The sequence below is a fragment of the Bos indicus x Bos taurus genome, chromosome 8 (assembly GCF_003369695.1).
Source record: "Bos indicus x Bos taurus breed Angus x Brahman F1 hybrid chromosome 8, Bos_hybrid_MaternalHap_v2.0, whole genome shotgun sequence".
NCBI lineage: Eukaryota > Metazoa > Chordata > Mammalia > Artiodactyla > Bovidae > Bos > Bos indicus x Bos taurus.
In genome coordinates this window covers 100,202,662-100,219,960 of record NC_040083.1, presented here as the reverse complement: position 1 = coordinate 100,219,960, position 17,299 = coordinate 100,202,662, and the positions used below count along the sequence as shown (strand labels likewise).

The window sequence follows — 17,299 nt, the reverse complement described above, 5'->3', positions numbered from 1 at the left end:
GGCTGGTCCCTATTAACTCCCCAGAATGTCCTGGAACATGTACCCCCAGAATTAGGATACCATGGTGTTTTCTAATTACTGTGAAATTTCCTCTAGGACCTAACCTGGAACTAGGAAACAGCCCTGACTCTGCCATATCAGTTAAATCACTTTACATTGGACAATTCCCTTAACCTCACTGAAGTTCAGATTTTACATTTATGACATGTGCGAGTTACATTTAACTATTCTAGAAAGTGAACTTTAGTACTGCCAAGAGCTGTGATTGCTTTTACGACAAAGATAAATCCCAAGGCAGCCTTGGTCATTCTTGGTGAAAAAAGGCAGAATACTTACTTAATGAGAATTTTATTTCTGGTCCAGGAAATTTCAGGCTGGGGGTAGGATTCCACCGCACACATGAAAGTAGCAACTTCTTCAACTAAGGCATCCACTGTTTCAAGAGGAGTGGTGATGACAGGGGCTGAAAGGAGAGGAGAAGTGAAAGGCGAACATTCTGCAGTACTGTTTCCTAACCCTTCTGTAAGCAGTCAGGCTTCCCTTATGGCTCAGCTGGTGAAGAATCCGCCTGCAATGCAGGAGACCTGGGTTCAATCCCTGGGTTGGGAAGATCCCCTGGAGAAGAGAATGGCTACCCACTCCAGTATTCTAACCTGGAGAATTCCACGCTCTATATAGTCCACGGGATCACAAAGAGTCGGACATGACTGAGCGAATTTCACTTTCACTATAAGCAGTCAGAGGCCACAACGGACCTGAATAAGAATGATGTTGCCCCACAGCAAAAATCTGCCAAAAGGGAGGAAGGATTTTATACAGAGGATTTTGTTGCTTCTTTCAAACTAAGGATTTGAGAATCAAAAGAGGAGGCGCTCAGGAGAGTTGGGCTTAGAATTTATTATATGTGAGTGGAGGCAGAGCCTGGTTTTGTGAAGCCCAAAGTTAATATAATTTAGATATCCTTTTAAGGAAAAAATATATAAAATTATGGATACAAAATATTGCCTCCCTGACATCAATCACCTGGAAGGAAAGTGTCACTGATGGAAAGTTAGTATGAAAAAAGGAAGCCATCTTAACAATTCCTGTTTAAAAATAATATTTTCCAAATTTCAATAAAACATGTTGATGTATATTATTCATATTGTATTTTATTCAATAAAATACAATATGAACACTTTACTAGAGACCATTGGAGGTCTTCAAAGGGGGCTCCTGCAAATGAGAGGCTTTGAAGCTAAAGCTTCACTGGATTTATAGAGGATCCACATAGCTACAAACAGATTAGGAAAAGACTCAATAATATAAAGGCAAATAATCCAAAATAACCCAAACAAAAAAAAATGAGCAAAGAAGCTGAATCAACCTGTCTCCAAAGAATATATACAGATGGACAACAAGCACATAAAAAGGTACTCAACATTATTAGCCTTTAAGGAAATGCAAATCAAAACCACTCTAAGATACTACTTTACATACTGTAGAATGGTTATAAATCAAAAAATACGTAACAATAAATGTTGGCAAGGATGTGGAAAAATTAGAACCTGTGTGCACTGTTGGTGGGAAAGTAAATTGGCACAGCCACTTGTGTAAAGCAGGATGGTGCTTCCTCAAATAATTAAGCAGAGAATTAATATGTGTGTCAGTCACTCAGTTGTGTTTGACTCTTTGTGACCCCATGGACTGTAGCCCACCAGGCTCCTCTGTCCATGGAATGAATATATGATCCAGAAATTTCACTTCTGGGTATATATATGCCCAAAATAATTGAAAGCAGTAACTCAAATAGATGGGGCTTCCCAGGTGGCACTAGTGGTAAAGAATGTAGGAGATGTAAAAGATGAGGGTTCAATCCCTGGGTCAGGAAGATCCCCTGGAGGAGGAAATAACAACCCGCTCTAGTATTCTTGCCTGGAGAACACCATGGACAGAGGAACCTGGCAGACTGCAGTTCTTTTCGAGTCACACAGAGCTGGACACGACTGAAGTGACTCAGCATGCGTGCACTCAAATAGATACTTGTACACTGATGCTCAGGTGGCGCTAGTGGTAAAGAATCTGCCTGCCAATGCAGGAGACGTAAGAGACGCAGGTTGGTCCCTGGGGCAGGAAGATCCCCTGGAGGAGGGCATGGCAACCCACTCCAGTGTCCATGACTGGAGAATCCCATGAACAGAGGAGCCTGGCAGGCTACAGTCCATAGGGTTACAAAGAGTCAGACATGACTGAAGTGACTTAGCATACACGCAGAGGGTGAAAACTCCATGAAATAAGAGCAAACTGGCACACGGGCCATAGAAAATGCATCCATAGTGGCTGGATCAATTTACATTCTCACCAACAGTGCAAGAGGGTTCCCTTTTCTCCACATCCTCTCCAGCATTTATTGTTTGATTTTTTTTTTGACAGTGGCTGTTCTGACTCGTGTGAGGTGGTACATCATTGTAGGGGAAAAAAATGCATTCTGTTTCTAAATGAAACTTATCTTTTCAGTAAACTCAGAGGCTGAGGGTCCCATTTAACCCATATCTCTTCTATGAGTGTAAATTTTTTCATGAGGTCCAGTTCAAGTATCATCTGCTCCCAATCTCCCTGACTTGCTAGACAGAACCAAATACCCTTTTCTTTACCCTTGGGTCATCCTATTCATGTCACTCTCATAGCAGTTGCCACACATATGCTCTTAGAATGATTTGTTTATGTTTCTGTCCCATGCTAAGTTATAAAAACCTTGACCTTTGGGTCAGGAACCATGTCTCAGACCTCTCTCTATCCGGAGGGCTAGCACATTGACTAATGTATTGTTTAAATAAACCAAACTCTATTTCTGAGACCTTTATAAAAGGCCCATAAATTTTCTTTAAAGATTGAGAAGAAAATGGCTGAAAGAAGAGGGCAGAATTTTTAGGTGAGATGACATCTTTTATATTTTATATCTAGGCATTGAGGCCCACCCTCTCCTCCAACTTTGCACTAAAATAACCGTTAAAATATACAGAATGCAGTACAAATAAATAAATAATGAAAAGTATTAATAATTAAGAGACATAAAGATGGACAAAAATTAATAAACTTCTAATAGAAGTCCAGAAAAATAAAATAGAAGAAATTGCATAGAAGTAATATGTAAAGGGGTAAATTGCTGAGTATTTTTCTTTTTTTTTTTTTTTTTTTATAAATACTTTCTTGAGGATCCATTTATTTTAACTAACTGATTAGCCTACTATTTTGTGTGGTTCTCCCTACTGACCAAAGATGTTAACTCATAATACCTACTTGATTTTTTTATCTTTTTTTTTTTTTATTAGGATTTTTATTACTATAATGTGGTACATCTAGAAAGCAGAATTCACCATAGCTCACTGGGTTGTATTTGCTTTCATCTGTTAATATAGACTCATGTAATAGTCCATTTATTCTGAATCATTTCCAAACTACTTTTGCAAAGAATATTCCTTGTTGTTGTATGTGATCACTAGAGTTTCTGTTCCTGTAACTCTTTTTTTTTTTTTTCAGCACTTTATTTATTTTTTTTTATTTGATAAATTTAACGCCTTTTATTGCCATACCTCATTTTACTGTGCTTTGCTTTAGTGAACTTTATAGATACATGTTTTGTTTTTTTTTTTCCTTGTTAATTTTCTATTTAGTTGATCTATCCATAAGTGTGAGTGGGGTATTAAAGTCTCCCACTATTATTGTGTTATTGTTAATTTCTCCTTTCATACTTGTTAGGATTTGTCTTACATACTGCGGTGCTCCCATGTTGGGTGGATATATATTTATAATTGTTATATCTTCTTCTTGGATTGATTCTTTGATCATTATGTAGTGACCTTCTTTGTCTCTTTTCACAGCCTTTGTTTTAAAGTCTAATTTATCTGATACGAGTATTGTGACTCCTGCTTTCTTTTGGTCCCAATTTGCATGGAAAATCTTTTTCCAGCCCTTCACTTTCAGTCTGTATGTGTCCCCTGTTTTGAGGTGGGTCTCTTGTAGACAACATATGTAGGGGTCTTGTTTTTGTATCCATTCAGCCAGTCTTTGTCTTTTGGTTGGGGCATTCAACCCATTTACGTTTAAGGTAATTACTAATAAGTATGATCCCGTTGCCATTTACTTTATTGTTTTGGGTTCAAGTTTATACACCATTTTTGTGTTTCCTGTCTAGAGAGTATCCTTTAGTATTTGTTGGAGAGCTGGTTTGGTGGTGCAGAATTCTCTCAGCTTTTGCTTGTCTGAAAAGCTTTTGATTTCTCCTTCATACTTGAATGAGATCCTTGCTGGGTACAATAATCTGGGCTGTAGGTTATTTTCTTTCATCATTTTAAGTATGTCTTGCCATTCCCTCCTGGCTTGAAGAGTTTCTATTGAAAGATCAGCTGTTATCCTTATGGGAATTCCCTTGTGTGTTATTTGTTGTCTCTCCCTTGCTGCTTTTAATATCTGTCCTTTGTGTTTGATCTTTGTTAATTTGATTAATATGTGTCTTGGGGTGTTTCTCCTTGGGTTTATCCTGTTTGGGACTCTCTGGGTTTCTTGGACTTGGGTGATTATTTCCTTCCCCATTTTAGGGAAGTTTTCAACTATTATCTCCTCAAGTATTTTCTCATGGTCTTTCTTTTTGTCTTCTTCTTCTGGAACCCCTATGATTCGAATGTTGTAGCGTTTAATATTGTCCTGGAGGTCTCTGAGATTGTCCTCATTTCTTTTAATTCGTTTTTCTTTTATCCTCTCTACTTCATTTATTTCTACCATTCTATCTTCTAATTCACTAATCCTATCTTCTGCCTCTGTTATTCTACTATTTGTTGCCTCCAGAGTGTTTTTAATTTCATTTATTGCATTATTCATTATATATTGACTCTTTTTTATTTCTTCTAGGTCCTTGTTAAACCTTTCTTGCATCTTCTCAATCCTTGTCTCCAGGCTATTTATCTGTGATTCGATTTTAATTTCAAGATTTTGGATCAATTTCACTATCATTATTTGGAATTCTTTATCAGGTAGATTCCCTATCTCTTCCTCTTTTGTTTGGTTTGGTGGGCATTTATCCTGTTCCTTTATCTGCTGGATATTCCTCTGTCTCTTCATCTTGTTTAAATTGCTGAGTTTGGGAGTCCTTTCTGTATTCTGGCAGTTTGTGGAGTTCTCTTTATTGTGGCGTTTCCTCGCTGTGTGTGGGTATGTAGAGGTGGCTTGTCAAGGTTTCCTGGTTAGGGAAGCTTGTGTCGGTGTTCTGGTGGGTGAGCTGTATTTCTTCTCTTTGTTCAGTCGCGCTATGGGGAGGGAGGGAGGGATGCTGCAAACAAATGACACTGGCGTGCGCTCGCAGTGCCTCAGCCACACTGGGTCTGCCCCCGCTCACGGCGCGTGTAGCCTCCCTGCCCACAATGCTCAGGCTCTAGGTTGTTCCGCCGGGAACAATCCGAGGCTGGCCCTGGGTTGCATGCACCTCCCAGGTCCAAGCCGCTCAGGTTCAGGCACTCAGGTAGTCCTCAGAGGCGCAGACTCAGTTGGGGCTGCGTTTTGTGCTCTTCCCAGGTCCGAGCAGCTCAGGTGATGAGGTGTTTGGCGAGCGCCAATGCTGCGACTTATCGCCTCCCCGCCACTTGGTTATCTGGGTGTAAAACCGGCGCACCTTCTCAGGCAGATGTTGACCGTCCAGACCCCCAATAAGTTTTAGTTAGCAAAGAAGCCAGTTTTATAGATAATGTCTCTCTGGGGCTGCGATTGCCCCCTTCCGGCTCTGGCTGCCTGTCACCGGAGGGGGAAGGTTTGCAGCCGGCTACTTCTGTTTAGTCCTTTGTTCCGTGCGCGGGCTGGCGGTGTCTTAGGTTAGGGCTAGCTTTTCGCATGGTAGATATCCCACAGTCTGATTTGCTAGCCCAAATTATTTCGCTCAGATAGTGCTCAGGGTATTCAGGCCAGATTCTTACTCTCAGCGATGAAGCCCGCGCCGCGCCTCCCTGCCCAGCCCCCGCTTGCTAATGGCGGATGCAGGCGTCTGCGCTGCTTCTCCGCTGGAGGAGTTACCGTAGGGCTCGCAATCTGCGAGTTTTAATTGTTTATTTATTTTTTCTCCCTGTTATGTTGTCCTCTGTGCTTCCAAAGCTCGGCACGGATTCGGCAGTGAGAAGGTTTCCTGGTGTTTGGAAACTTCTCTCTTTTTAAGACTCCCTTCCCGGGATGGAACTCCGTCCCTCCCTCTTTTGTCTCTTTTATTGTCTTTAATATTTTTTCCTACCTCCTTTGGAGGAGTTGGGTTGCTTTTCTGGGTGCCTGATGTCCTCTGCCGGCATTCAGAAGTTGTTTTGTGGAATTTACTCGACGTTTAAATGCTCTTTTGATGAATTTGTGGGGGAGAAAGTGTTTTCCCCGTCCTACTCCTCCGCCATCTTGGCGCCTTCCCCTGAGTATTTTTCAAACTTGAAAAATAAAGCAGAATATTCAGGTTGAAAGTTTCCACCAAGCATCAAGCCAGATAAAGAAAAATTAATTCATTCTTAGATACACTATATTAAAACTGTAGAAAATTAAAATATTAAACCTTACTAGAAAGAAAAGATCAATTACTTTAAGAAGAATGCCAATTAGGCTCACTTGGTATTATTTGGCAACAACTGATACCAAAAGGCATTGGAGTAATAGTTTTAAAAGTTTGAAAAAAAATAATAACTGCTAGCCTGGAATTCTATAGCCAGCTTAGATAATCATTTTTAAAATGAAGACAAAATAAACATGCAGACAAATGTTTACCACTGAGACCTTCTCTGAAACAGTTACCAAAAGTATATAATCTCTGTAAGAAATAACTTGTACCCAAAAGAAAGGGGCCAGGCACAAGAAACTATAGTAAGCATTTGTTGTTGTTCAATCATTAAGTTATGTCTGACTCTTTTGCGACCCTGTAATCTGTAATCTGCCATGCTCCTCTGTCCATGGGATTTTCCAGGCAAGAATACTGGAGCAGGTTGCCATTTCCTTCTTCAGGGGTCTTCCTGACCCAGGGATCGAACCTGAATCTCCTGGATTGGCAGGAGGATTATTTACAACTGAGCCACTATTGTAAGCATGCTGCTGCTGCTGGGGCTAAGTCACTTCAGTCGTGTCCGACTGCAACCCCATAGACGGCAGCCCACCAGGCTCCCCAATCCCTGGGATTCTCCAGGCAAGAACACTGGAGTGGGTTGCCATTTCCTTCTCCAATGCATGAAAGTGAAAAGTGAAAGTGAAGTTGCTCAGTCGTGTCCGACTCTTAGCGACCTCATGGACTGCAGCCCACCAGGCTCCTCCATCCATGGGATTTTCCAGGGAAGAGTACTGGAGTGGGGAGCCATTGCCTTCTCCACATAGTAAGCATAGATGGTGGTAAAATATAACTGCAATTTTAGATATTGTGGAATATATAGTTTTAAAGCTCAATAATTTTTATGTTTAAAAAAAGTGGAACTAGAATTCTAGATAAACAATTATAAGATGAAAATATAGGGAAGTAGTTCAGCAGATTATTAAAACACTATAAGTTCTTTTCTATAAGCAGGAAGATGACAAATACTGAATACAAACATGGGGAGATAATATAAAGTTAGAGGCATACTGTTAAAATTTCCCTAATTCTTACCACCAAAATAATAGATTAAAAATCAAAATTTCTAAAGCAGCAGGAGAACAAAAGGAACTAAAACTGTATCAATTAAAAAAAAAAAATAAAGAAGCAGAAAAGGATAAACGAGCCGAGAACAGGTATGGTTAACAGAAGATACAAATTAATTTGTAATAAACATGCCCAAATACATCCAAAATCACAGTAAACACCCATGGTATGAACTGATCTGGAGAAAGACAGATACATGATTAAAAAACACAAAAGACATATCTAATTATTTTAAAACAAATGTTGCAATAAAGAGAATGGAAAATATATACAAAGTAAACACTTCTCAAAGTGATAAAGCAATAGAGTAATAGTACTAATATAAGATGAACTTCAATATAAAGTGATACGTAAGCATTTGAAGAGTGAAGAAAGACTTCTTAATGATAAAAGAAACAATCCATCAACAAGATAACAACCATGACATTTAATTATTTAAAAATATAGATTCAGGACTTCTGGTAGTCCAGTGGTTAAAGAATCCGCCTTGCAATGCAGGGGATGCAGGTTCAATCCCTGGTCCAGGAACTAAGATCCCACATGCTGCTGGGCAACTGAAGCCCATGCACACCACAATTGCACTGAGCCTGCAACACCACAGCTAGAGAGTCCATGGGCTGCAAGGAAAACATCTCAAGTGCCACAGCTAAGACCCAACACAGCCAAATTAAATAAGTAAATAAGTAATTTAATAAATATAGACTCAAACAACTCAAACTTAAATTAGTATTACCAGGAGATATTATAATGAAGTAATAGGCTCCAATGGAGAAGGCAATGGCACCCCACTCCAGTACTCTTGCCTGGAAAATCCCATGGACGGAGGAGCCTGGTAGGCTGCAGTTCATGGAGTCGCTAAGAGTCGGACATGACTGATCAACTTCACTTTCACTTTTCACTTTCATGCATTGGAGAAGGAAATGGCAACCCACTCCAGTGTTCTTGCCTGGAGAATCCCACGGACGGGGGAGCCTAGTGGGCTGCCGTCTATGGGGTCGCACAGAGTCAGACACGACTGAAGTGACTTAGCAGCAATAGGCTCCAAAAATTTAAAAGAAAATTATACACGCATACACACATAGGAGAGAATGGAAAAATTGATAAATTCCAAGATGTTATTATCATTTATCTCCTAGTTGTGAGCATTATGTATAATTTTTTATCATTGTCTTGCTATATCTTACAGCAAAATATTATAAGACATATTATATAATATTAAAATATATAAAATTAATATATATTATTGGGCTTCCCTGGTGGCTTAATAATAAAAACCCAACTGCCAGTGCAGGAGATGCAGGCTCAAATCCCTGGGTCGGGAAGATACCCTGGAGAAGGAAATGGCAACGCACTCCAGTACTGGATATTCTCTTGCCTGGGAAATTCCATAAACAGAGGAGACTGGCAGGCCAAAGTCCTCGGGGGTCACAAAGAGTTGTACGTGACTGAGCATGGACATGAATATGTATTATCTTCATAATAAAAATTATAGGACATAACCAGAATGCCACAGAAATGTTAATTTTCAAATCCATTGGAAGCAAATTTGAAATTGATAAAAGTTTTAGAAAGTCAACCTCTTGGAAAAGGTAGATTTTTCTAAACAACTGATGAGCAAAATAAGTGATCAATTGCATAGTCACATACATAGTGATTAAAAACATCATATGATAATAAGGTTATAGGTAATGATGGGCCTGAAGGATAATGGATAATATTGAATGCTTCCATTGTTTAAAAAGAAAGACAGACTACTGAGGAATTGCATCCCTGGTGGCTCAGTGGTAAAGAACCCGCCTGCCAGTACAGGAGATGTGGGTTTGATCTCTAGGTGAGGAAGATCCCCTGGAGAAGGAAATAGCAACCCACTCCAGTATTCTTGCCTGGGAAATCCCACAGACAGAAGAGCCTGGCAGATTACCATCTATGGGGTTGCAAAAGAGTCAGATGTGACTTAGTGACTAAATAACAACAACAAAACTGAGGAATTAGACAGTGAGAAGCTCTAGCCCAGGGATTGAATCCAAATCCCTGCTCCATCACTTCCCATCTCCACTGAGACACTTAACTAGTTGCCTTGGCCTCTTTAGCTGTAGACAGAGATAACAATAAAACCATTGCATAAGCTTGACATCAAGAGCCTCTTGATGAAAGTGAGAGTCAAAAAGTTGGCTTAAAACTCAGCATTCAGAAAACTAAGATCATGGCATACAGCCCCATCACTTCATGGCAAAATAGGTGGGGAAACAATGGAAACAGTGACAGACTTTATTTTCTTGGGCTCCAAAATCACTGCAGATGGTGACTGCAGCTGTGAAATTAAAAGACGCTTGCTCCTTGGAAGAAAAACTATGACAAACCTAAACAGCATGTTAAAAAGCAGAGACATTACTTTTCCAACAAAGGTTCGTCTAGTCAAGGCTATGGTTTTTCCAGCAGTCATGTATGGATGTGAGAGTTGGACTATATAGAAAGCTGAGCACTGAAGAACTGATGTTTTTGAAGTGTGGTGTTGGAGAAGACTCTTGAGAGTCCCTTGGACTGCAAGGAGATCAAACCAATCAATCCTTTAGGAAATCAACCCTGAATATTCATTGGAAGGACTGATGCTGAAGCTGAAACTCCAATACTTTGGCCACCTGATTTCAAAGGACTCATTTGAAAAGACCCTGATGCTGGGAAAGATTGGAGGTTGGAGGAGAAGGGATCGACAGAGGATAAGATGGTTGGATGGCATCACTGACTCAATAGACATGAATTTGAGCAAGGTCTAGGAGTTGATGATGGACAGGGAAGCCTAGTGTGCTGCAGTCCATGGGGTCGCAAAGAGTCGGACATGACTGAGCAACTGAACTGACTAAAACTTGATATGATGATTACATACAATAAATAAATGTACATAATGCATTTAACATTGTTCTTGGCTCATAGGGAGTAGTCTATGTTATTTTATTCCATAATTTAGAGACCAAAACCTCAACTCTTGAGTTATTCTCCTGGTTTCTGTGGCTCAGCAGGTAGAGAATCCACCTACAATGCAGGAGACACAAGAGATGCAGGTTTGATCCCTCCATCAGGAATATCCCCTGGCGGAGGAAATGCTAACCCACTCCAGTACTCTTGCCTGAAAAATCCCATGGACAGAGAAGTCTGATGGGCTACAGTCCAAAGGGTGGCAAAGAGTCAGACATAACTGAGCAACTAAGCATCCCCCCAAAAAAATCTCAAAATGGAAAGATATATAAATGAATTTCACTGTACAAAACAGAATAATTGTAGTCCTAACTGTACAAAAGTGGAAAAAGAGACTCACAGCTTTGTCTTCTGTGGTCTGCTGGAACTGGCGTATACTGGCTTGCAAGTGTCAAGTGTTAATTTTTCAGAAATTTAACAAGGCAATTGAATAGAGCCATCATTTAAAACTAAATTATATAAATTTATGTTTAAAATAACTGTTAAACACGAAGAAGTAATACTCAACATTTATCACTTCCTGATTATTTTACTACATTTTGTATTATCCGTGTTATTGGGGTTATTTACATCTGATATCTGTAGACATTACATACACAGCTGTGCTACTGTACATCTCCCAACTCAGTCTTTGCTGGTACCTTGAAGTTGGCATTTGCACTTGTGGCATTTGTGATTGAAGCATTTGCACTACAGCAGTCAACAAATGCAACATATCAGGGCCTTTTTTTTCCTCAGAGAGGCACGAACCCAGGAGCATATTCTACATTATCAATATCTTCAAGTCCTACCATTTACAATGTCTGTATAAATAGCATCCTGTTTATATAACAGTTCCTGGTAGGTAGCAGAATTGCATAAACAATCATTATATCAATTTTTTAGGGTATTCATATGTTAATAGTCCTGAAAGTATGGGTGACTTTCTCTCTTAGACTTTTGCATATCTTGTGTTTTCAGTTATCATTCTTAATGCCAAGTATAATTTTTACTAAAACCCCCAAACTTGATTGATTAGTTTCTTCTCATTCAATATGCAGATCCAGAAGTGACAGAGGAAGCAGATATACTATTGATATTATTTTTCCAGGGAGGTGGCAGAAATTCTGTTGAGGTCAGTTAAAATCAAAGAAATAAATCTTGGAATCTCTTGACAAGCTTAAACATAGAGAAATACATGAGTTATCACTGAGAACAGCTTCCCTTAGTTTTCAGTGGCATGATGATTTTATGTGAGGTTTGATTCTGTTTTTAATAAGGTTAACATCTAAAATTGATTAAGAACCTACCATCAGCCACAAGTCACACTTTGCATTCATAATCTTATTTATTTATCACAATAAGCATAAAGGCAGATACTATTATTACTCTCATTTGCAATTGAGGAATGAAGCCTATGCAAGGTTCAGTAACTTATCTAAACAAAATAAGAGCAGGAAGTGATAGAACTGAATTTCATGGGTAAGGTTGATTTAAAATTCTTATCTTTTAACTCTAAGCTATACCATGTCTTCAGTGTAGTACTAGTTACTCACAGACAAGGGAAAAAATAAGACTGACATTAATATCAATTTCTATAAGCAAAATATTGTTGGTTAAGCCCACCTTGCCCACACTCCAAAATTATCCAAACAAATCGCTTTTAAATTTTTACTGACACAACCACATAGTTGTATTTAATGATATTTATAGAATCAGCAGACTGTCTCTGCTTTCTTTCTACTGTCCAGCTTTCATCTCAGCCAGGGCCTATTTCAACTGGTACGCTATTTCTCCCCTCTTTCCAAGGACCACATGAACAAGAAATACATAAAAATGAACTCAGTGCTCTTCTGTACCCACGGAGTAGCTGAACTTGAATACTGGCTGCTGGATGAGTTGTAATGTTATCCTTTTATGGACTGTAACACACGGTCGTTGCCATACCAACTTCAGACTGACCATTCGCGGATTGACATAACCAAATAACTGAGTAAACAGTCAGGTGTATTTGCTCCTTTCTGTTCTAGTAAAATTAGGGCTCAGACTTGGAACATATTCGTGCTTTTCTAGCATCATGAATACAGTATTGTTTTTTCAGTATGAGAAAACACATGAGTATTAGAAAATTTTCAAATCCCCCACAGAAAGAGGATATTCAGTATTGCTCATCATTTGTCATATCTTAGAAAAGACACATACTTCTGGTGATGTAATCAAATATGTTATTTTTTTATTATGAAGTCTCTGGAACTTATATAAGGTTCATTGATAATCTCAGTAGTTACTGTGCTGCGTTGAGTCACTTATTAATGGCATATCATTAATTCTTTGTCACAGAACATACTCTTGGTCTTTGCCTTCAGAAATGACAGTGAGGACAGGAAGGTAGGAATTCTGGGTCAGTCTGTTAGAATTTCTGAAATGACCTCTCCTAGGGGCATCCCTTCGGTATTAAGGCATGATTTCATAAGGACTCATCCAAAATGTGCCTGTTCCCCAGGAGGGGTCATTTCACCAGTGGTTAACAGTCCTCAGCATAGTGTATAACATAACACTGGTAGGTGCTTCATCTTAGGAGAAAACTGAGGCTCACAGTGAAGGCCTCTTTTCTTGAAAGACACACAAAGAGGCATTGGGGACTAGAAAAAGGAAGTTGATCTTAACATTGTTTTCAAGGCCTGAAGTATCCTCCTTTCACTTTCTTCATTTTTTGGCTAAGACTGCATGCTTTGTTGCCATATCCTCTCAGCTCCCTTACCCTCTAGTCCTTCAGCTGCACTGACCCTGGAAAGTACCAGTCTTGAACTAATCCAACCAGCTGTCCTCACTGCTCCTATGTTCACAAAGTTATTGTTGAATAAAGTAATACAATGGTGAAGATCAGGACCACTTATGGGGGTGCAGTCCCCACCCCCGGCATGGACATGTGGTCCTTCTACATTCTCTGGTCCACGTCTCTCATCTCTCTGAATGGGATCACTTCCTTTAGGTTCTCTACTCATCCCTCAGTAACGTCAATTCCCCCAATAACGTCATGTCCTATTTCACCGAGAAATTGCCTACTTCACCACTGGATTTGTGGTAAAAATCTTGCCATTTCTGCACTTTGTCTGTTCTTTAAAGTCAATAATATTTAAAGCAACTGTTGTTTCTCCAAATATGGGATGAGTTACTCTTTCAGTGTATGTCAATATAAAACATTCATCCAGTATTCGGTGTCCCGGATTTCATGACAGCTGTGCCTGTTCTGACTTAGTCATATGTCAAATCTGTGAATCCTATCCCTGTATACATATGATTTAGAAGAAATTTTTACTAACATATATCTAAAGATAAATCACTTAAGACTCAAGAACTTCTAGGTATGATAGTAATGAGATAATTTTAAGAGTGGAGTTTGGACAGGAGTTCTTTGTGCATAGAACAGATTCAAAGCTGTTTCATGAATTCCCATACTCCTACAGAAAATCCCACTCTACACTTAGTACTCCCTGATAAAGTGTTAAATATTTTTGAAAAATGTGGTTAAGGCGAATGTTCAATGAAAGTTGGCTATTTTCATACATGACTGTTTATAAAATCCTCCTCCTTGTGGTTTGATACTGAGCTCATGATTGAAAGTATCACCAAATAAAATGATTCAGAAAGACAGTGAAATTTCCCTTTGTTTTTGAACATTAGGAATCTCAATTAAACTATTGAGAGTAATAATGATAAGCTATTCTACAAAGTTGGTTATTAATTTTATTGGAGAAATCATATGCTGATGATCAGATAAGAATCCACGGAATGCTCTTGCACTATTTTAACTGTGTCATTTACTTTATGATATATTATGCTGCAGATGTCTTGATTCATTCACAATAAGGGACTTAGGAAAAAGGGGTACCACCTAAAAAACCTCTTCCCATTATTGCCTTCTGCCAAGAATAGAGAAAACAACTAGAGATATTTTGTGTAGCATAATTTCATTACTGTTGATAGTACTGAAATAATCACATATTAATGTGTTTTTTGTACCAACATATTCCATGCACTTCAACATGTAAAATGTTAAGGATTGTATTTTCATGATAGTGTTTATTCTCAGAGCTGGTAGGTGTACTTAATAAATGTTTGCTCTTCAGGCCTGGTGTTTTGGCTAAGGCTGATGTTAAACCCATATTAATTTAGTTTTTTCAATAATACTCAAATACTCTGTTTGAGTAGGATAGGCAAAAATATTGCTTTAATTTTTTGAGTTTACAATCTCATTAAAGCAGTAAATAAACTATAAACAAATAAACAAAGTTAGGGTAACAGTCTGGCTATTTTATTTAGAGCTCAGGATTTTGGCTTTGTTATGTTTATGCCACTATATTTTGTGACGTTTTCAAAATAGAAACAGTGTGCTTTACCTATAAAGTTTGGAAACTACAAATTATTTCTTTCTAGATAGAAATTAGGAGGTTGGGTTTGGTTTTTCTCATGCATGGGATTCTAATTTGAATTAGAAAATCAATTGTCGTGTTCCTTGTAAGACTGAATGCCAGTACATTTTAGCATCTAACCATGTCATTTTTATGTAACTTTATGGTTTAGAATAGCACAAATAAATTTACAACAATCCGTAAGTCCAAACATCCAGGTGCTGCCCTTCCGGACATCCGTTGTATGATCAGGAAGTATTAAAATAATCTGAAGCCAATGTTAAGTCTTTCTGGCTATTATTAGCTATTTGAAAAGATATAGATTCTCTTTTATCTGCAGGTACCTTAAAGTATTAGTTGACAAAAGTTTAAATGCATTGAACAATACCCTTTTGTGCAGATAAAATAGAAAAAGAAAGCAATGAAACAACATAAATCTATGAAATCAGACTGTTGGTGAAGAAAGCTCTATCTTCTTAGTATGTGAATTTTAACCTTGTGGTTCCAGAAATTCTAGTGAACCACAAAATCTACACTATGTTTTCCATCTAACATACAATATGACTACCTTCGCTTATCTACACAATACAAACATTCAGTTCTTTGGTAAAGTAATATGAAGGGAAAAGAATTCATCTGAATGTGTCATAAATTAACAGAACTCTTTTTACTCTGCTGTAATGTGTTTAATTCCCTGGTGGCTCAATGGTAAAGAATCTGCCTACCAATGCAAGAGACGGGGGTTCAGTCCCTGGGTTGGGAAGATTCCCTGGAGAAGGAAATGGCAACCCACTCCAGTATTTTTGCCTGGAGAAGCCCATGGACAGAGGAGCCTGACTGGTTCACAAAAGAGTTGGACATGCCTGAGCTACTAAACAACGGTCCATTTAATCAGAATCTTTTTAATGTTATTCCATTTGCTTTCTCATGTCTTTGTAAAAAGACTTCAGTGAAGCGCTCACTTTGCAAATCACCTATTTTCCTGTCTTTCTTCCTGATTTGAAATACACTAGTCTCAGTTTCATAATATGCTGGCCAGAAACTGTGGACATTCTTGCTACTGCAACAGGTGTTTGTCAGTTTCTTAAGTTGCTTTCCTTTCCCCTGAGGTGGTGTTATTTCCGGTACATTCCAAAGCCTCTGAAAAAAAAACCTTTCCCATTCTCTTGCCAAACCAAATCATGACTCCAGCCTCCTATGGAGAACCCGTTGTTCTTCAGACTTTTATAGGCAACTTGTGTGCGTCTTTCTCTAATTTTTATTTGGGCAGAACTCAAATATTGATTAAGAGTTTTGCAAAGCTGAAACTGAAAATGGAAGTGATTTTTGTTCAGAAGCAAACACTCTGGATGTCTGGGAGTGGGATTGATACATTCCTGGCAAACCTGATGTAAAAAGGTTTTCATCATCCCTTTAGACCACCCTGAAGTTTGACATAAACATAAACAAACTGACCTCAATAACTTGCAGTCTACCTGTTAATGTTTCCCTTACGAGTGAGGACTCTGTATGCACTGAATGGCTAAACTTTTTATTGTAGAGCTTAAGCAGGGGACGGATAGCAGTAGAATGGAGACCATCCATCAATTGCTTATTTATATAGCTTTCTCTCTCTCCATATACTACACCCCCACTTCACCAAGTAAAACCCAAGCCTGCCCTCATGAATCAGTCATGATCGGAACACACGCATGCACTTTAGAACTGTCACAGGCAACAGGAGACAAGAGCGCTGAAACCAACCTTTTGGAAGTTTCTCAGTCCCGCTGAAGGCAACCAAAGTAAGAATATGTACCAGTGGAATGTTGACGAACTCTCTCATGATTAATCCAGGCTCAGGCAGCAGAAAGTTCTTTCTGGACAACGCAAGGAAAATGCCTCCACCGTTTACATTTTAAAGCATAGTTTGTTCCAAAAGGGTCGTCTGCTAATGACTGTTTGTGTCAGCAGCTCCTCTGGCTCTAAGTATAATCAGGAATTCTCAGACTTGGCTGTAATGATAGACACGGCCAGCTGGTGAGTATCCCCTTAGGCCAGTAATGCAAGAGTAGGGCTGGAGGAACAAGGGAAAGAAAATCCCTCTAGAATCCCTTTTAAGACAGAAGCAGAAGGACAATACCAGATGCCTTTTGTAACCATCATTGTATTCCCTGAGGTATAGTTTTCCTGATCTTCTGAGTCAGCTCATCATCTCTCCTGCACTCATCTCAGAACTCTGGATGTATCTGAGCATGATTCCTCCCCAGCTTTCACTCCCCCACCTGCATCCATCCCA

The 17,299-nt window shown here is 39.0% G+C and overlaps 1 protein-coding gene across 6 annotated transcripts in view; it reads right to left on the bottom strand.

The window, feature by feature from the left end:
- Nucleotides 1-16,995, bottom strand: part of MUSK (muscle associated receptor tyrosine kinase) — a 101,792-nt gene extending 84,797 nt beyond the window's left edge. For 4 of the 6 annotated variants that reach the window (XM_027550490.1, XM_027550492.1, XM_027550491.1 and 1 more), the window contains exons 1-2: nt 16,768-16,995; nt 337-463 (exon numbers count right to left, since the gene is read on the bottom strand). In XM_027550490.1, coding sequence (XP_027406291.1) covers nt 337-463; nt 16,768-16,846 — 206 coding nt within the window. In that variant the 5' untranslated portion in view covers nt 16,847-16,995. The remainder of the gene's footprint in view (nt 1-336; nt 464-16,767) is intronic. The other 2 variants (XM_027550495.1, XM_027550494.1) reach the window with 2 other exon arrangements.
- Between the last annotated feature and the right edge of the window lie 304 nt (nt 16,996-17,299).